The sequence below is a fragment of the Microtus oregoni genome, unplaced genomic scaffold (genome assembly GCF_018167655.1).
Source record: "Microtus oregoni isolate MIOR12 unplaced genomic scaffold, Mior012 000001F_ref0000356, whole genome shotgun sequence".
Lineage (NCBI taxonomy): Eukaryota > Metazoa > Chordata > Mammalia > Rodentia > Cricetidae > Microtus > Microtus oregoni.
In genome coordinates, this window is record NW_024543060.1 from 65,189,331 (window position 1) to 65,210,145 (window position 20,815).

A 20,815-nucleotide genomic window follows, 5' to 3' on the forward strand; every position below is an offset into this window, starting at 1 on the left:
TCTCATTTGCAATGTTGAAGCAACCAACTTTGGCTAAGGCCTAGAGTAACTGACAGACCATTTTTAGAGGCAGGAATAATTTGGCAAGGTTTAGCAGTCTTTTTTTCTTGTATCCTACTTGTCCAGTCTGGACATTGTGCGCTTTGTTAGTGATCGAGGCTGGGCAGTTCCTTGCCCAAAGGCCAGTTGTGCCAAGAAGAAAACAAACTCCAAGTAGAGTGTCTTTGTGCTCAGCACTCTCTCGGGGATAGATGGTTTTTGCCAGGAGCAATCGTGTCTCACTTCAACAGAATCCTAAATTATTTAAATGTTATGTTCTACAGATCTTTGAAGTGGTTGAAGGTTACCTGTCTATGCAGAATACAGTTTCTATTTATGTAAAGAACCTAATTAGTCTAAAAGTATAACAAACATGACTGATTATTGATTGATATTGATAAGTATATTATTATATACTTAATACCTATATAACTAAAATATTAAGATTTCATATCATAATATTAAGCAATCTTTAAACAACTGCAGTAAAGGAGGACAATGACCTCAAAATGTAATTAATATATAAATATCTTGATCAGAGGTAGAGATATATAATGCAATGTGATAAATATATCTTAAAATTGTATCGATATGCAAAATGTCTTAAACAGAAACATGCATGCATGCAATCTGACAAAATAACTTTATATAGATGTACACATATAAACAGAAATAGGAGCATATTCAATATAACAAATATAATTTGAACTCTATACCAAAAATCTATACCAATGTAAATTGTCCATAAAGAATAACTCACAAGTATTTACTCTATTACTCACTATTATTATTATTATCATTATTATTATTATTATAGTGTAAGTTGACACTAATCTACCTATTATCCCATTCAGTTTTTTCTTTTTTTCTTCTTGTTTTTGAGATCTCTGGGCCTACATAATTTCCATCCCAACCCTATATGAGTAATAATCAACCCCTAAATGGTATCCCTAACTGTGAGGACAAATTTTGTTGGGAGAGGAGATGTTGTCTTATAGTCCAGTGTTATGTTCTAATGTCCTCATTTAGGATTTTAAGGTATGAAACTTGTCCAGTAAAGAAAATGTCTTATCCTTAGACATAGTTTTGATAGTGTGCATATTACCTTCCTGGAGAGATAACTTATCCATTAATCAATCATAACTTTTTTTAAAGATTTATTTATTTATTTATTATGTATACAGTATTTTGCCTGCATGTCAGAAGAGGACACCAGATCTCATGGATGGCTGTGAGCCACCATATGGTTGCTGGGAATTGAACACAGAACCTCTGGAAGAGCAGCCAGTGCTCTTCACCATTGAGCCATCTCTCCAGCCTCTCTATCATAACTTTTTAACAGATTTTGATTGTTAAATTTAACAGCAGAAATTGTTATTGATGATTTTGTCAAATTATTGCTATTCCTCTCTGTCGTATTGATCTTCTCGTCTAGGTGTCCATTATTAGTCTATAAGGACTGTGTTATTTTTAAAAGTGCCTCATGCTTCATTTTTGGCTCTATTACCAAACCATTTTTAATGAGATAATATGAAAAACAAAACTAATTTCTAGAATCAAATAAATGGATGTAGAAAGAAAATCACATAAGCTTTGTAGAATACCATCTGTAGTATAAGCAAAATAATTATTGGAGTTCTGGATAGTTATGTTATCAGTCATTATTGTAGTTTTTTAAAATCTTACCTGTCCTAAAGCAATTATAATGAGTTGGGGTAGGTGTAATTGTTACCGGCCATCAGGTGTTGCAGTTGCAACCAAATGGTTGAGAGATGCTAGCAGCACTGTGCTTACTTAGGTATTGAAAAATATGCTTCGTTTAACAAATTAAGAGCAATTATTAAGGTGATCAAACGATTTTGAGAGTTGGAGCCCAGGATAAAGAGAAAACCCAAAGTCTTTCGTCAGTTGCGCTTGGGGATCACAGGCTGAAGCATTTGCGCCTGTGTAACATGCCAAGCTGCAGCTTATGGGTCGCAAGCTGAGCTATTGGCTAACGGAGCTCCCACAGCGTGTCTTTGTTTGAAGATTCAATTAGGAATCAATTTAGCTTGTGATAGTACATGCTTATAATCTCAGCATTCAGAAAGCTGAGGCAGGAGGACTGTTGCAAGTTTAAAGTCATGCTGGACTATATAGTGAGTTAAAGGCTTTCTTGGGGTTCATAGTGAGAGAGGCTTTCTCAAAAAACTAAAACCAATTAAATTATTTTGGGGGTTTGTGTTGTAGGAATTCATGAATTTGGATTGTGAGTGGTGGTCTTGTTTTTGGATACTTTATATATATTGATAGTTTTTTGGTTTTTTGTTGTTTTTTTTTTTTTTTTCCCTGAGACAGGGCTTTGCTGTAGTTTTAGAGCGTGTCCTGGAATTAGCTCTTCTAGACCAGGCTGGCCTCGAACTCACAGAGATCCGCCCCTCTGCCTCCTGAGTGCTGGGACTAAAGCCATGCACCACCACTGCCTGGCTATATGGTAGTTTTTTCAAGCAGTGTTTGACCTACTTTGGTCTTGAGCCCTCTTATGTCCTTGCCACCACTGATGAATAAAGTGTTAGAATGGAATCCTTCACTTTCACCTCCTTTCAGGAGGGCTTTTTAGTTATCACTGGGATGAGTAGGTGTCACGTGGTCCTGAGTTTGGCACATAGGGTATGTTTGATATCAGTAGCCCTATTTGAACTCAGTCTTGGAACATAGTTTCTGCCTTCTCCTTTTTCTTTTCTTTTTTAATGTATCTCTATTTTTGTAGGTTAACCTGGATAAACTAAAGGAAAGAGCACAAAGATTTGGTTTGAATGTCTCTTCCATCTCTAGAAAGGTAACATATGTTCCTGTAACTGCTGTTTCTAAAACATTAGAACAGCCTGGGAAGCTGTACATATTGGAAATGACTCTCATAAAGTTACTTTGTGAAGCTGCCTCTTTAGCACTTCATTTCTATAAGTCCCTTGAGTATCACCATCTCACTATAGATTATATCGTATGAACTGTTGACAAAATAATTTTGTCCTGTACTTTGTTTCATAGCTTATATCCAGACTACTAAAACACAGCCTGTGGTCTGTAGTAATGTTTTTTGTTTTTTTGTTTTTTTGTTTTTTTTTTGTTTTTTTTTTTTTTGGTTTTTCGAGACAGGGTTTCTCTGTGGCTTTGGAGCCTGTCCTGGAACTAGCTCTGTAGACCAGGCTGGTCTCGAACTCACAGAGATCCGCCTGTCTCTTCCTCCCTAGTGCTGGGATTAAAGGCCCGGCTGGTCTGTAGTAATGTTAAAACATGCTTTAACTATTCTGATACGGGTGTTATGAGAATTAAAGAGAAAACAGGTACCTAGAATAAAATGTGGGATTAATATAGAGCAAAAGTAAGGTATTTCATTTTTTTTTTTTCCTGCTCATCTGCTAACTGATACTGTTTTTTAAGTTGATACCATCTTGGGGTGACCACTTCTCCAAGGTATACTTGTCTTTGGAATTTTTATAGGTAGGTTCAAAAAAATGATAAAGATTCGCCTTTTTTCTTACTATACTTGTTCTTTTAATTTTAGTTTTGTGAGACTGGGAACACTTTCCTTAGTTTAAATGGTAGCAGGCTAGCTCAACCCAGAAAAAAAAAACAAACAACTTTTAGGGCTGGAAAGCTAGCTCTGCTGTTAAGAGCGCATTATTCCTTGCACCCACATCCACTGTCTCAGAACCATCTGTGCTATAGCACCAGAGGATTTAATACTCTGTTCTGACCTCCCTGGGTGTGTGTGTGTGTTATATGCAGGTGCTTACACCTGTGTGCGCATGTGCAGAAGCTAGAGAATGCCATCAGGTTTCCTCTGTTTATGAATCTCCTGAACCTGGAGCTCATATTTTTCATGTTGGCAGCCAGGAAGGCTTGGTAATCTTCCTGTCTCCATGCCCTAAGAGTACTGGATTTGCAGGTTTTGTTTTTCTTTTTCCTTCTGGACTATTGCCAGACTTTCCCACACTTGGAGCTCTACACATGGTTAACTATCCTACTAAGTTTCCTGCTCTCAAGTTTTTAATCTCTTGGGTTTTTTTGTTTTGTTTGTTTTTGTTTTTTGAGACAGGGTTTCTCTGTAGCTTTGGAGCCTGTCCTTGAACTCGCTCTGTAGACCAGGCTGGCCTTGAACTCACAGGGATCTGCCTGCCTCTGCCTCCCAAGTGCTGAGATTATGGGTGTGCACTACCACAGTCTGGTTAGTTTTTATTCTCATTGGTGGATGGTAGTGGGGCTAGTAGTGATCAGATCCAGGGCCTTGTGCACGCTTGTCAAGCATTCTACAGCTGGACTCCACAACTCTACTCTAGGTTTGGATATTCCTGTGTATTTTCATCGATTATTTTTTTATGAGCTTTATATGTGTATGTATATGATATATATATGCTTATTATTGTTAGTGGTGGGTTCCTTTAAAATGAGAAATGTAATAGACTGTTAATTTTGAGATTGTCTCTGAAATATGTTGAGATTCTAAAGAGTCAATTCCACTGAGTTTGTGTTGTCTCATCCTGTGACCCCAGCATTTCTGAAGATATGAGGCAGGAGGATAAGGAGCTCATGTTTACCAGCCTGTGCTACATAATTTGCTGTCTCCAAAATCAGAGAGGCAGTGTAGAGTCCTATATCCATTTTTCCTAATCTCTTCTACCCATTTAAGGCAAAAAATAAAACAATTATTCTCTCCACTGGCCCAGTGGAAAAAACTCTGAGGGAGAGCAAGGTGCTGCTTAAAGTGTGCTTCGTGGAGGGGCGCTCTCTGACTGCTGTCTTCAGACTGCACCTCCTCCCTCTCACTTCCCAGCCTTTCCTTCTCCCTGTTGGGCTTCCAGTGCAGACTGGATTGTTTTCTGCCCATGGTTCTTGAAAAGATAATCTTAATTTTAACTAAGTGGTTTCTTTGCTTCAGTGGTTCTTCTTTTCCCACTCTGCCTTAACCTTAGACACTACACACCTCTTTCTTTTCTTTACTCTTTTTGTTTTGTTTTTTTGTTTTGCTTGTTTAATGTTGTTGTTTTTGTGTTTTGACGTAGGTTTTCTCTGTGTAGCCCTGGCTGTCCAGGAACTTATTCTATAGACCAGGTTGGCTTTGAACTCAAGAGATCCACCTGCCTCTGCCTCCCAATTGCTAGGATTAAGGTATGCACCACTACCATCTGGCTTATAGATACATAGTTTTTTGTTTTGTTTTTGTTTTTCTAGCCAGAGTTTCTCTGTGTAGCAGCAGCTGACTGTCCTGGATAGACACACACTTTTAACTTAGCCATGTTTGAGGGGGATATTAGTTAAAGTATTACACACACCAATGTAAAAGTTATTTAAAAATTTGTTTAAGAGGAAATTGGGGGTGGTGCTTGATTTGAGGTGTGGGGCTATATAGTTTGTGTTAACTGGGGTTTTGTTTGTTTTGTGTGTGTTTGTGTGGTTTAATTTTATGGGATGAGTGGGCAGTATTGGCATTGAATGTAGAGACTCTAGCAACAAGCACTCTACTGTGGAACTACAGCTACAACTCTGTTAGGGGTTTTTTGATACGAAATTTTTCTGATCTATGGACTGTGGAAGCTTAGGAAAGTTTAAGATACTAACTAACACTCAAGAAGCTAATCCAAGTAATATTATCTGGAAGCATTGATAAAGAGGAGTCTACATACATGGGCACCATTAAAATAAAAGTTGTTTACCTGATAGTTTTTTTGTCCCCCACCCCTTGCTTTTTTTTTTTTTTTTTTAAAGCAAAGTTTCATTATGTAGACCTCATTGGCCGAGAGCTTGATACGTAGACCTGGCTGGCTTTGAACTTAAAGGAGATGGTGTCAGATTTCTAGAATGGGAATTATGGGTGATTTTGAGTTACCATGTAAGTATTGGAATCCAACTTGGGTCCTCTGCTGAGGAGGACCCTGTAGGTAGACACAACAGGCAGGGAAGTAAATGGCAAGAGGTGAGAATGAAAACTGTTGAGATTGACTTCATCAACTTGGATCAAGACTTGGAGTCTGATCCCAGGTGAGTTGTTCCCAACAAATTTAAACACAGCATAATTTGGAAAAAAGTTTCCTGCTGTAAAGTTTCCAGTGGGAAACGGAAGCGTAATTACAACAAAACCCAACTCAGAGTACGTGTAATTTCTTCAGTGAAGATGGGGGTCTAGAGATAGGCAGTCTATACTAGCTGAAGGGCCTAAGGAAGGGTCTGACCTGGTCTTGGTCAAGCAGATAGTGTAGAGGTCATTTGGGCTGTTAACCACCTCAGGTCCTGGTTGTGGGAGCTTCTAACTATACAGATAATGTTAGGGCCATTTAGACTATTAGGTATTAGGTCCTGACTGTGGGAGCTTGATACTGTCTAGGTCAACAGATAATGCAGATCATCAAGTTATTAATCACTTCCAGTTCCTGTCTTTCTCATTGGAAGAACATGTGTCTTACGTCTTTCCCACTGGAGAGACATCCGGTATTGCTTCATGTTCTTGGTTTCTCTGGAGATTTGTGGGCACAAGGACCTTCATGCTCTGCTTTCAACACTCTGTAAAAGCAACAGGTGCTCTTAATTTTTGAGTCATATTTCTTTGATATTATTTGAGCCTTACATGCGAGGTTGATATGCATGTCCCATTTAGGACTGAGCATTCTCATCAGCACATTAACCAGTTATGAGTCTGCATAACTGCTAAATACTGCAAAAAAAAAAAGAAGCTTTTCTTATAAGGTTGAGAGTAACAGTAAGCTATAGGTATAAATATAAATATTTAGAAGCTAGTTTGACAATGTGTCTATTTTGCAAATCGACAAATTATAGGTTTCTGTTGACCGTACTTTCTGTCCTACCCAGTCCCACAATCGTAAGAAATACACAGAGGTCTGCATTAATTAAAAACTGATTGGCCTATTAGCTCAGGCTTTTTATTAACTCTTATAGCTTATATTAGCTCATAATACTTGTCTGTGTTAGCCACGTGGCTTGGTGCCTTTTTCGGTGAGGCAGTCACATCTTGCTTGCTCTGTGTCTGGCTTCCTCTGTGGGTGACATCTGCAGACTGAAACTTTCCTCTTCCCAGAATTCTTGTTGCCCTGCCTCTACTTCCTGCCTGGTCACCCCCGCGTCTATTTTCTGCCTGACTACTGACCAATCAGTATTTTATTAAAAATAATACAAGTGACAGGATAAAAGATCATTGTCCCGCAGCAGATTTCCTATCTAGGGATTGTGTTCTCCCTTGCCATGTGCTTTTGATCAGGGTTAAAATACAAGGTACGAATTCCCACATGTAGGAGCAGATCTGAAGATAGTTGGTCATACCATCATTTCATTGGTAGGCATGTCTCGTTGGTATTCAAGCATGCAGGGTTCACTGCTAGAGAAATGTGTTGATGAATTTTACGTCCCATCCCCCTCTGCTCTACATAGTGGTACTGTGAAAACTAAGAGTAGTTTTGTAAATTTTAATTTCGTTATAGCTGAATAAAATTCCATTGTGTGAACCACATTTTCATTATCCGTTCATCCGTTGGTGGACATCTATGGTGACTCCACTCCTCGTCATTGTCAGCAGTGCAACCCTGAACATGGATGGAAAAGCATCTTTGTAGTAGGCAATGGACCACTTTAGGGATATGCCCAGGAGTAGTTTAGCTGGGTCATGTGATGCTCTAAACTTCCTCACTGACTTCTAATAGCTATCCCAGTTTGCAGGAGATAAGGGTTTTTCTTTTCTTCAGATCCTCCACAACGTTTGTTGCCTCTTGACTTTTTTGTTTGTTGTTTTCAAGATAGTGTCTCACTGTGTTCTTTGACTGTCCTGGAACTTACTGTTGTAGACCAGGCTGTCATCTAGCTCACAGAGATATACTTGCCTCTGCCTCCCTAATTGCTGGGATTAAAAGTGTGTGCCACTACACCAGTCCTAGCTCTTTTGTTTTCTTTTGGTGGGGGTGGGGTATGGGGTGGGTGACCAGTGGGATTTCTGACAAAAGTCAGAAAATCTGCTGGACAAACTCTAAAAGAGCTTTTAAGAAAACTACGTTTTGTTTTCTTGATGATGGCCATTCTAATTGGGATGAGATGGACTCTCAAAGATTTAATTTGTATTTTCCTGATAGCTAATGATTTTGAACACTTTTTAAAGTTTTTAAAATATTTATTAATTTTTCATTTGTAGATATCATATGCAGCCAGACCTGGTGGCACATGTCTTTAATCCCAGCACTTGGGATGCATGAGGCTGATGGTTCTCTGTAGGTTCAAGGCCAGCCTATCTACATAGAAAGTTTCAGGACAACTAGGAATACATAGAGCACTACCTTGCTCCATACCTCTCAAAAGGCACTGTGGTGCCCACAGAAGCCAGAAAAGAGCATTAGATCCTCTGGAGTTAGAGTTATAGTAAGTAAAGAGAAGCCTAGTGTGGGTGCTGGGAATTGAACCTGGGTCCTCTGTTGTAATTCTGTGTGTGTGTATGTGCACGTGTGAGTATAGGGGTTGGTGGAAGCCAGAGCCTCAGGTATCCCTGGAACTAGAGCTACAGGCAGTTTGAGCCACATGATGTGGGTGCTAGGAAGTGTACCTGATCCTCTGAAGTAGTATGTGCTCTTTACTGCTCAGCCATCACTACCAGCCTATTTTTTGATTGGTTTATTTCCTTTATGTTTAGCTTTTTAGTTCTTTGTATACTCTAGATACTGATGTTTTGTTGGATTAATTGCTGGCAAAAAGTTCCCATCTGTAGGCACATTCTTCATTTAATTGGCAGTTTCCTTTGCTGCACAGAAGCTTTTTAATTTCAAGAGATCCCATTTGTTAATTATTCCCGAGTGAGTGAAGTCCTGCTCAGAAAGTCCTTCTCTGTGTTTATATTGTTAAGTGTGTTCTTCTTTTTCCTCAAGCAGTGTCCTGTCTCTTTCATTGACACCTGTGGTTCTATTTGAAGTTGATTTTTGTTCCAATGTCATTTGCTAAAGATGCTGTCTTTAGTGTGTGTTTTGAGTACCTTTGTCAAAAGGGAAAAAGGGAAGTGGCTGTAGTTGCCTGGCCTTGTATCTTGATCCTCTTTTCCAGTCATTGATGTGTGAGTCTGGTTTTGGGCTAGTACCATGTTTTTGTCATTACTGTGAGTGTGATGTAACTTGAAGTCAGCATGGGAATACCTGTGGGTAGGGGATGTTTGTCTAGGGTTGCGTTGCCTATCTGGGGTCCTTTTTGCTTCCTATGAATTTTAACTTTATTGTTTCTGTGAAGTGTGTTAGAGGAATGTTTGCTGGAATTACTTGACTATATAGATTGTTTTTGGTAGGATGACCTAAAGTTTTCATTGTTTCTGTGCTTTCTTTTCTTTCTTTTTTTTTTGTATGTCATTTTTTTTTAATATTTATTTATTTATTTATTATGTATACAATATTCTGTTTGTGTGCATGTCTGTAGGCCAGAAGAGGGCACCAGACCTCTTTACAGATGGTTGTGAGCCACCATGTGGTTGCCGGGAATTGAACTCAGGACCTTTGGAAGAGCAGGCAATGCTCTTAACCACTGAGCCATCTCTCCAGCCCCTATGTCATTTTTTTTTAAAGGTTTATTTATTTATTATGTATACAACATTCTGCCTCGATATATGCCTGCACGCCAGATGAGGGCACCAGATCTCATTACAGATGGTTGTGAGCCACCATGTGGTTGCTGGGAATTGAACTCAGGACCTCTGGAAGAGCAGCCAGTGCTCTTAACCTCTGAGCCATCTCTCCAGCCCTGTATGTCATTATTTTATAGGAAGACTACTGAATTTTTTATTATAATTTTTTGAGATTATAATTCCTTTTCTACCCCACCCATGTGTCTTCCCTTTGTTCTTTCTTAAATTCATGGTCTTTTTAGCTTTTAAACTTGCATGATGTTTCTGAATATATAAATGCAACATGTTCAGTGTGTATAATGTCACATATGTGTATTTTTTTTAGGGCTGACTATTTGCTATTAGATAATCAATTGGGGTGCTCTGCTCTGGGAAGACTATTTCTCTTTCTCAGCATTCCTTAGTTGAATGTAGGTTTGTCAGCTGTAGCCTTTATTATGTTGAGGTACAGTTCTTCTCTTCTGTTCCTAGATTCCTCAAACTTATATTATTAAATATTTGCTTATTTTATCTGTGAGTGTTTTTCCTGCATGTATATATGTGTACTACATATATGCAGTGCCCACTGAGGATAAAAGAGAATGTCGGATCCCAGAACTGGGAGTTCCAGACTGTTGTGAACCAAGACCCTCTGCAAGAGTCACGGTTGCTCTTCAGCGACTGAGCCATCTCTGGACAAATTTTGCAAATGTTAAACATGAAGGGATATTGGATTTTGTCAAGAGTCTTTCCAGCCAGGCGGTGGTGGCGCATGCCTTTAATCCCAGCACTCGGGAGGCAGAGGCAGGCGGATCTCTGTGAGTTCGAGACCAGCCTGGTCTACAAGAGCTAGTGCCAGGACAGGCTCCAAAGCTACAGAGAAACCCTGTCTCGAAAAACTAAAAAAAAAAAAAAAAAAAAAAAAAAGAGTCTTTCCATGTCTATCAAGAAGACCATAGGATTTCTATCCTTGAGTCTGTTTTTTTTTGGGGGGGGTGGGGTGGGTCTTATTTACTGGTCTGGAACTTTTCTATGTAGTTCAAGACTGCTCTTGAACTCACACAAATCCTCCAGCATCTGCCTCAATTGCTGGAATTAAAGGCCTGGGTCCCCATGCCTAGCCCATTTATGTAAGATAAAACATTTACTGATTTAAGTATATTGAACCACCTCTGAATCTCTGAAATAAAGGCAACTTGATCATAGTCAATAATCTTTCCATTAGTTTTTTTTTTAAATTATTTAGATTCATTTTATGTGCATTGGTGTGAGGGTGTCAGATCCCCTGGAACTGGAGTGATAGACAGTTGTGAGCTGCCATGTGGGCGCTGGGAATTGAACCCAGGTCCTCCGGAAGAGCAGTCAGTGCTCTTAACCACTGAGCCATCTCTCCAGCCCCTCCATTAGTTTTAAAATTCTGTTTAGAAGTCTCTTGATGAGAACGTTCATTAGGAAAAAGAATTTGGTAATGTACTTTTTCTGTTTTACGGAGTGGTTTGAGAAGCATTGGTGGTGTTCTTTTTGAGAGAGAGAGAGACAGAGACCTTCTCTAGAGGGAGATGAAACTTATAAGCTCTAGGTCAGTCAGGACTACAGTGAGACCCTGTCTCAAAAAAAAAAAAAAAAAAGACAAAAAAAACCCCGAAAACACAGACAAACAAGTTGATGAGTGGAAGATGAAAATGTCTCTGAGCAGTGTCATATCGAGACTCTGGCAGTTAGAGTTATAAATATAGTCTGAGGTGTTCCTGTCAAAATTAGAACATGCTAATTTCCTTCCTCACCTCCATATTCTATGACTTTTGTGTTGTGTTGTGGTGTTTTTTTGTTTTTTTGGTTTTTGTTTTTTGTTTTTTGTTTTTTTTTTCGAGACAGGGTTTCTTGGAGCCTGTCCTGGAACTAGCTCTTGTTGACCAGGCTGGTCTCGATCTCACAGCCTCTGCCTCCCGAGTGCTGGGATTAAAGGCATGCGCCACCATCGCCCGGCTGTGTTGTGTTTTTTGAAGCAAGATTTCTTATAGCTCAGGCTGTCTTTGAACTTGCCATTACTTGAGGTCAACCTCCAGCTGTTTCTGCCTGCTGCCCCATCCAGATGCTAGTTTTCCTGGGTTTTTTTGTGTGGTGTTTTATTTTGTTCATTTCTAATTGGTATTTTATTCAGGTCTTAACCTTTCCAGAGCAGATTCTTAGGACAGAAATAGAAATATCTTTGCAGTGTTCAGCGTTTGAGGTTTATAAAATCTTGAATTTTCAAATCCCTAGCAGTGGAGATGTCTTTTATTTATACCTATTTATTTTTAGTTTCTTATATTTATTTCACAGAAACATATTGAAATTGTTTGAAATGCTTAGTGTGGACTTTAGAGACTATTTTGGTCCAGAATTAGCTAGGATATAACAAAAGCAGTTATAGAATTCTCACTGTCGTGCCATTGTGTAGAAGGGATTGTGTAGAAGAGCAGTTGAAAATAAACTGTTTTGAGAGGCCTAAGACGATTGGCCTCATTAGTGTTCTAGAATAGTATGTGTCTTCAGAGAAATCCATTTCTCTTACTTTATTGACACTCCGTTTCTCTGTTAGTTTAAAAGGATCTTTTCCTGGTTGAATCTAATTATCCTACTCTTGGCCCTGCACAAGTGTGTCCTGATCTTGTTGCCTTTTAAAAAATAGTTTATTAATTAATTTTTAGAGCTATAGTTTGCTATTTTGCTCAGGATGCTCTGTTTCCATATTCAAGCCTTTGATATGTTTTTGTTTGTTGAGTTGTTGAGTTATGCTTGTGAAGGATTCCCACTGCTTCTCTGTTTAAATTCTAGGAATGTAATAGGTATCTATGATTCTGTCCTAGATTTTCTTTTTTAAAAATTTGTTGTTATTGTATGTGTATGGGTATTTTGCCTGCATGTATGTCTTTGTGTGTCTCTGGTGCCCTTGCAGACCAAAGAGGGTATTAGATTCCCTAGAACTGGAGTTAGAAATGGTTGCATCATGTGGTGCTGGCAGTTGAACCTGGGTCATCTGGAGGAGCATCCAGTGCTCTTAACCACTGAGTCATCTCTTTAGCCTCTCAGCTCTTTCTCTTGACTTTTACAAAACTCTCTGAAGCTGAGATCTTTATTTGTAGTATTTGTGGGGAAAATAGAGTCAGGTAAAAAAAAAAAAAAGAAAGAAAATAGAGTCAGGTGACAGCCTTATTTGGATTTGATGAGATGTTTTTGAAATTTTATCAGTACTTTGTTAGATATAATTGAAGTTATTTCTAAGTATGGCTGTGCCTAAGTAAACACCAGGATCTTTTTAAGAAACAATTTCTGACAAGACATGGTAGTTCATGCTTTTCAACCCAGGAAGAAGCTAGTGAATAGCCATGAGTTTAAGGCCAGCCTACTCTACAAAGCAAGTTCCGGAGAGCCAGGTTTACACAGTAAGTCCCTGTCTTAAGAAACAAAGGTGAATATAGCTCCTAGTTCAGCAAGATGGCTCAGTAGATGAGAGTGCCGGCTATGCAAGCGTGGCAGCCTGAATTCAGTCCCAAGTCTGTAGTTGAAAGAGAAAACTGATTCTCAAAAATATTTCTCTGACCTTTAAGTGCATGCCATGAACTGTTCTAGGCACATCACACACAAAAGTCTGTATGTGCGTATATATAGTATTAGTAAATAATAACAACGTAGGCACTACACACGTGTGTGTATACATATACTATTAGTAAGTACATAATAGCAATACAGGTACCTCACACACGCGTGTGTCCATATATACAATAGTAGTAAATAATAGCAAAGAATACCTCCTACATGCACATCACACACACGTGTGTACATATATACAATGTTAGAAATAATAACAATGCAGGCACCTCACATTCACACGTGTGCATACATACAGTATTAATAAATAACAATATAAGCACATCACACACATATGTGTGCATATATACATTAGTAAATAATAACAATACAGCTCTCTAAACCTGTTCTTTTTAGATTATGTTGATATGACAGCAAGAATATGTGTTTTTTTAAGTAGTCCAAGTAAAAAGACCTTTCAACACTTCTGAGTGCTCGGGTATATCCATTTTTGCAGTTATTCTCTGAATAATTTGGCTATGAAAACATTCACTCTCTCTTAAAAGTTTCACTTTCCTTTATTGACTTCTTGACATTTTGACCAAGCTCTGCATCGCTTATCCTTAAAAGCAATCGCTTCCTGGCTTCTAAGGGAAGGAGGTGGGAACTTTTAATAGAAATTGGTTTCCTGGGGTCTCAAGTGTGAAGCCTTCATTTCCTCCACCTGCTTCTCTTTGTCCTATAATCAGCGAGAGCAAGGCTGAGACGACCTCCTCCAGAGAGTGTGTTTATGGTGAGGGGGTGGGGATTCCAGAAAAAGTGATAGGGCTTGTGAGAAGAGTATTTGGTGATGAGCGATGATGACTTTCGCTTAAAAATCCTAGAGATAGAAAACATGGGTCCTTGGTGCTCTCTGATTCTATTTGGCTTCACAGTTCTCACATTCTATTGGCCCTAGAAAAGATTCTAATGTCACAGAGACTGCAGAGTGCAGGAAAGGTAACTTTATTGTGTATGTGTTTAAGGAATGTTACTAGACCTCTTTACCATGGGTGTGCTAAGGTGGCATGCTTTCTGCTAGTGCAGTGTGTTTCACCATTAATTTGCCTAGGTGTGCACATTAGTTTTGGGAACCCCTTTTTGTTTTCTGCCCTGACTGGTGTAAAGACTCAAAAAAAAAAAAAAAAAACCAAGGTCAGATGGGTTTTAGGAACTGAAGCAGGGAGGTGACAGCTGTGTATTCAAGCATTGAAGTGTTTCTGAGAGAACCATCAGTGTTGTATTCAACCTGCAAGTATGAAATGGAAGCCCACTTACCATGGGATGTTTCATAAGGTTTACTTACCTCTGGGAATTCAAGGCCACATCGACATTAATTTCCCATCGTCCCCTAGGCTCTGCTCTTCATCTTGTCAGTCACAATGTGGTAGATTCAGGAAAGTGATCCAAAGGCCCTTTTGCTTTACAACCTTAAATTCACTTAGAAAATCACATTAGCCTGAGAACTGCTGACATCTTAATGCATATTATAATTCATTTACAGAAATCACCAGCTACTTGTTATTTTTGCAAAGTATAACTGGTTTGGGCCTGGGGTTAGAGCGCAGTAGTAGCACATTAACATATTCAACTTATACTGTGTGTGTGTAGAGGACCAAGAAGACAACTGTCGTAGCTCATGTCATACTTCTTTAATCACTCCAGAGGAAAGATTTTCTGAGGGAAAATTAGTTGTAGTGCCTTGGGTTTCTCCTTGTAGAGGTGTCTTGACTAGGTCTCCAGATTGGCATAGGAGAACTGATGGATGAATAATTTTGTTGCACTCACCAGTGAAAGGGTACCCAGCTTTGGTCTCTTAAGATAAAAATGAGGATTTTTCTTATTTGAGTCCAGTGACTACTTCTGTCTTCTTGGGAATTTCTGAGTTCAAAACTTTTAAATGTGCCTGACTACACTTCAGGTCCTCTTTTTTGTGGTCTCTTTGTAGGAGCGAGAGTGGTGCTGCTCAGATTGAAGGTGGTGACTGTTTTGAGTGCTTGAAGTTACTGCTCACAGGACACTCACTGTGTTTTTGGCAAAGTCTGTGAGCAGTACTTGTGTGTTCAAGATAAAATTAGTAAGTTTTGTAAAATGTTCTTTTCAATTTGAATCTTGAAGATAAAAGTTGAGTTTGGAAACCAACAAAAGTTTGAACTCATTTTTGGAGATATTAATGTTGGCATTCTGCTGGGAAAAAAAGAAAATCACTTTTTTAAAACTCTGTTTTTAGTTGCCAATTGCTGTAGCTAATTTTCAACTGTGTTCTTAATTTCTGGCTGCAGTGAAAATGGTTGCCACACAAGCTCTTGAGACAAAATATGTAGTTATAACCTAGGACCTCCTTTTTGCTCCCTTAGAATAGTTGCGATATTTTAAACATTCCTATTACATAGCGTGGAGTAAATTCGTGTTGTTGTTGTTGTTGAGGCAGAGTCTCACTGGGTAGCCCTGGCTGTCCTGGAACTCACTCTGTAGACCAGGCTGGCTTGAACATACAGATCTTGCCTACCTCTGCCTCTTAACTGCTGGGCTATCCCAGACTTGGAGGAAGTCAATTCTTAAGAGCTAGCAGCAGCGCTATAACTGTATCATTTTACTTTCTAAGCGTTTGCCTCTGATACTGATTTGGATCCCTCTGGATTTTGTATTTCTCTCTTCCATTTCAGTACTTCTGGCTCCTTTTTTTCTTTCTTCCTTCTTCTCCTTTCTTCAGTACCATGGATTAATAACATTAATAAGCCCAAGGCCCTGAAGAGGCTAGGCAAGTGTTCTTATCATTGAACAGCATTCCCAGCTCTTTCCAGAACCTGAAGATGCTTGTACTTCAGAAAACCTCAAAGTCCCATCTGGGCAGAATGCAGAGACACAAAAGACAGACAAGTGAACAAATTACAAATGAACTTCCTTGCACTTCTTGCCAAGAGAAAGACCCATTGGAGGAGAAAAAAAGTGCTAATTTAATTGGAAGTAGAAATTGCATTTACTTTTTGTGTTTCCTTAATCATACCCAAGATTATGTTAAAGCAAAATCTTTCTCTCCATTTTACCTCTGCTGTAAAACTGTCCAGTCTAAAGGGTATTTTCTTATATATTAAGTTATATGAAGGCATCCAGCTGGTATATTCTAGTGCATTTATATTTTGGAGAACTGAATAGTATGGATTAATTTAGATTGTGTAAAGCCACAAATATGTATTTTCCACATTATACCTGTATTGAAATGGTTTGTTTTTTTTTTAAATTTAGACTGATGTAAGCTAACAAAAGATAAAGTGACATCAAATTTATATAATAAAGCTTATACTGTATGAAAAAAATAAATAAAAATTTTGTTTTGAGACTGGATTTTATAACAGATTGACTTTAAAAATCATAATTCTCTAACTGCTCAGTAACTGGGAACTGACTCAGTAACTGTTGAACACTGGACTTGATCTGGACCCCTCTTTTCTAGTAATATTTTCAAAATCACTTCTCAAAGATAAAGGACACTCTTGGCTCTAGACTTTGTAGCAGTAGAGAGAAGTATAGTTGCATTGCTGTTCACATTGTATAAAGTTTACTGACAGGTTACTTATGAAAAGCACATTTTGATCTGGGATTAGAAAGAAAAATTGATGTCCCCCTCCCAGCAGCCTGATACGATAGATAATTTAGTAATGTAGAAGAATAACACACATCTTTACAGTAACTCTGAGGTAAACTTATCAGCATCATGAGGTTAATTTTATAAGATCTTTATTTTATTTGTATTTGGATTCCCAGGGCCTCAAGTGGTATTTGACCTAAAGGGATTCTATTGATAATTTGAATAACAAATGAATGAACTAATTTTATGATTGTGGTGCCATTGAAATTGTTGATTTGTGCCTAATATGGAATATATAATCCCAGCACTGAATATTGAAACAAGAGGCTATTGAGTTCATGGCTGTCCTGTGCTACATAGAAAAATCCTGTCAATAGCAAAGTAATTTCACATAAGTCCATGAAAGCATTTCTTCAGGGTCTAGAATTAGAATCTCTGCTCAGTACGAATCTTCACTCCTGTATGTATTTGTTTTTCCAGTTGTTAGTCATTATAGTTGATTAAAGACAGTCCAGTGTATGGTAGCCAAATTTTCAGAGACCTAGTAAGAATGGCAAGTTAATGGTGCTCAGTGGACAAGACTATATGCTGTCCTAAGTATTCTGCCACACCTCATTTGTGTGTGTGGTTTTTCCAGACAGGATTTCTCCATGTAGCAGCCTTGGCTATCCTGGAACTCACGCTGTAGACCAGGCTGGTCTTGAACTCACAGAGATCCACCTGCCTCTGCCTCCTGAGTGCTGGGATTAAAGGCGTGTGGCACCATGCTTGGCTCACCCATAAAATTTTAACTCTACATCTGATCACCTGTTCAGCTATCTGGAGTTTCCTTGGTAACTGATTCGTGCCACTCTGTTGTGATCCTGACTTGTGTGAAGAATGACTAGCATAGTAAGCTTCAAAAATTGTTGGTAGTCTCAGACTTCAAGGTACCAGAAGGAATGTGCTAATAAAAATACCTGAGGGTAGGGAGATGACTCACTGGATAAAGAAAGCACTAGCTGTTCAAGTTTGAGGTCCAGAGTTCAGATGCCTAGATCCCATTTAAAAGCAGTGGTAGCCATCCTGTAATATCAGCATATGGGAGGCAGAGGCAGCAAATTCCCGAAGCAAGCCAGTTATCCCAAACATGATCTGAGTTTGACAATTATCAGATACCCTGCTTAAATATATTAGGTGAAGAATGATTAATGACACCCACATTAACCTTAGGTCTACACACACACGTACCTGCACACATACAACTCGCATACCCCCCCCACACACACACACCTGAATTCTGTATGGTATATGTCTGTAATCCCAGAACATGGGAAGCTGAGGTGAGACAATTCAAGGGTTCAAGGGTAGCCTGGATTACCTGATTAAAACAAAACAGCAATAACAATAATCCATTATAATACCACCTTTATTTACCTTATATGATAGTTCCTATATGGTAAACACTTTTTTGTTTATGTGACTTTTATCTTAGAGCATTCTTTTTTAAAAAATATTTATTTATTTATTTATTATCTATGCAATATTCTGTCTGTGTGTATGCCTGCAGGCCAGCAGAGGGCACCAGACCCCATTACAGATGGTTGTGAGCCATCATGTGGTTGCTGGGAATTGAAGTCAGGACCTTTGGAAGAGCAGGCAATGCTCTTAACCTCTGAGCCATCTCTTTAGCCCCTCTTAGAGCATTTTTGAATGTCTTAGTAGTTCTTTCATTGCGTCTTTTTCTTAATATTCCTTGAGGACTTGGCATATATATAAAAGAACAAGGAGAGAAGCCAGTTTGGAAAAAATAAGAGTACCTTCTGAAGGGCCCAGTTTGCACTGCCTTTATAGCGGGAAGCACACTGATGGGTCTGCAGAGCACATAGCTTCTGTGGTAGAGCACCTGAGTTGGTTTCCAAACCCATGTGGGCAGCTCCAGGGAATTTGACACCCTCTTCTGGCCTTCTCAGGCATGTACACATACTCACATTTAAAAATAAAAATAAACCTTTAAATGAAAAATGTTTAGCAGGCTGACAGTGGTGGCATACACCCTTAATCACAGCACTCCGGAGGCAGAGGCAGGTGGGTCTCTGAGTTTGAGGCCACCCTGTCTATGGAGCTAGTTCCAGGACAGCCAGAGCTACACAGAGAAACCCTGTTTCAAAAACCAAAAATAACAAATAAATGTTAAATGAAAGCTTATTAAATGTAGATTATGCTTTCTGTCCTGCACACTTCCTCTTTTTTTTTTTTCTTTTTCTCCTTGTCCTTTTTTTAGATGGGGAGTGGATCTCTTTCTGGATCTCGGGCTGATCTTAAACTTGTAATGACCTCATTGTACTGAGTGCTTGGGTTATAGGCATGAGCTACCACATCCAGCCTATTCTGTTAATTTTTCTTTAATTTCTTTTTTCTCTTTCGTTTTTTGAGATAGTTTCTCAGTATAGCCCTGGCTGTTCTGGAACTCTCTTTGTAGACCAGGCTAATTTTGAACTTAAGACACCCTCCTATCTTTGCCTCCTGAGTGCTGGGAGAATGCTGAGATTAAAGACTTGTGGCCAGGTGGTGGTGGCGCACGCCTTTAATCCCAGCACTCGGGAGGCAGAGGCAGGCGGATCTCTGAGTTGGAGACCAGCTTGGTCTACAAGAGCTAGTTCCAGGACAGGCTCCAAAACCACAGAGAAACCCTGTCTCGAAAAACCAAAAAAAAAAAAAAAAAAAAAAAAAAAAGGACTTGTGTCAGCACCACCAGGCAATGTTTATTTTATTTTCTTTTCTTTTTTTTTTTAAAGATTTATTTATTTATTATGTATTTAGTGTTCTGAATGCATGTGTCCCTGCAGGCCAGAAGAGGGCACCAGACCCCATTACAGATGGTTGTAAGCCACCATGTGGTTGCTGGGAATTGAACTCAGGACCTTTGGAAGAGCAGGCAAAGCTCTTAACCACTGAGCCATCTCTCCAGCCCCCAGTGTTTATTTTTCTTGTGTGTGTTATTCTTCTCCCTCTACTAAGTGGGCACCAGAGATAAACTTGGGGCATCAGGCTTGACAAGTAATGGTCTTTACCTGCTGAGTTATCTTGCCATTCCCTGGTTTTTTTTGTTCTTATATGGGTGTCAATTCTTACTTTATAAATGAGATTTTTGTTTGTTTGTTTTGCTTGTATTTGGGACAAAGTCTCTAATATTTAGTCCTAGATATAAGTTATATGTTTTGAATTTACATTTGCTGGAGGGAAATAAAGCATTTCAGATAGAAACATTTCTTTTCTTGAACAGGAGTATTCATGAGGAGAAAAAGTGTGTTTGGTGTTGAAAGGTTGAGGGAATCATGGTGAAGGGAAAGGTTGACAAGGACAAACTACACTAGGTCTCTCTGCTCCTTGGGCGCATGAGCCTATTTCTGTACTTGAGCATGGCTTTGGGGAATATTGGCCCGGTAAATGGAGAGAGAGAGGGAAATGTTTTTTGATTGTGGTAATTTCCCTCCAGTGGGTCTTCCTAACCAACGAATCAAAATCTGTCAGTCAGGATGGTGTGACATTGTATGTTTGTTTCTGTGAGATAGTGTCAGTGCTGTAGGGTCAGGTTGGGAGAGCATAAGAACTGTGTTGATTAACTGGCACTGTTCATTGCTTTTCCCTCAAGGGCAAGGAGGAAGTGTGTGATGTTTTACTCTGTTGTCTTTTTGAGGTGCTCACCGTGCAGCTCCCAAATAAATCATGCATGGTGGCTTAGTTTTATGAGTGTCCGGCCTTAGCTTGGCTTGTTTCTTGCCAGCTTTTCTTAAATTATCCAGTCTATCTTTTTGTCTCTGGGTTTCTATCTTTATTTCTGTATTTCTTACTTTCAGTCTTCCTCCGTGACTAGTTGAACCCTAAGGTCCTCCTCTCCTCTTCTCGCTTTTCTTCTTCTGTTTATACTCTCTGCCTGCCAGCTCCGCCTGTGCTTGCTCCTGGCTTGCTGTTGGCTGTTCAGT

The 20,815-nt window shown here is 39.1% G+C and overlaps 1 protein-coding gene and 1 non-coding gene across 3 annotated transcripts in view; one reads left to right on the forward strand and one right to left on the reverse strand.

Moving 5' to 3' along the window:
- LOC121460756 (SAP domain containing ribonucleoprotein) overlaps positions 1–20,815 on the forward strand; it is a 58,310-nt gene that overhangs the window by 32,838 nt on the left and 4,657 nt on the right. Inside the window, exon 9 of one of the 2 annotated variants that reach the window (XM_041671301.1) lies at positions 2,789–2,857. The exons of the other annotated variant lie outside the window; for it this stretch is intronic. Coding sequence (XP_041527235.1) covers positions 2,789–2,857 — 69 coding nt within the window. The remainder of the gene's footprint in view (positions 1–2,788; positions 2,858–20,815) is intronic. 2 annotated transcript variants of the gene reach the window in all.
- Positions 8,006–8,062, reverse strand: LOC121465044. Its single transcript, XR_005976607.1, has one exon. It is a non-coding gene; the product is annotated as a U7 small nuclear RNA (small nuclear RNA).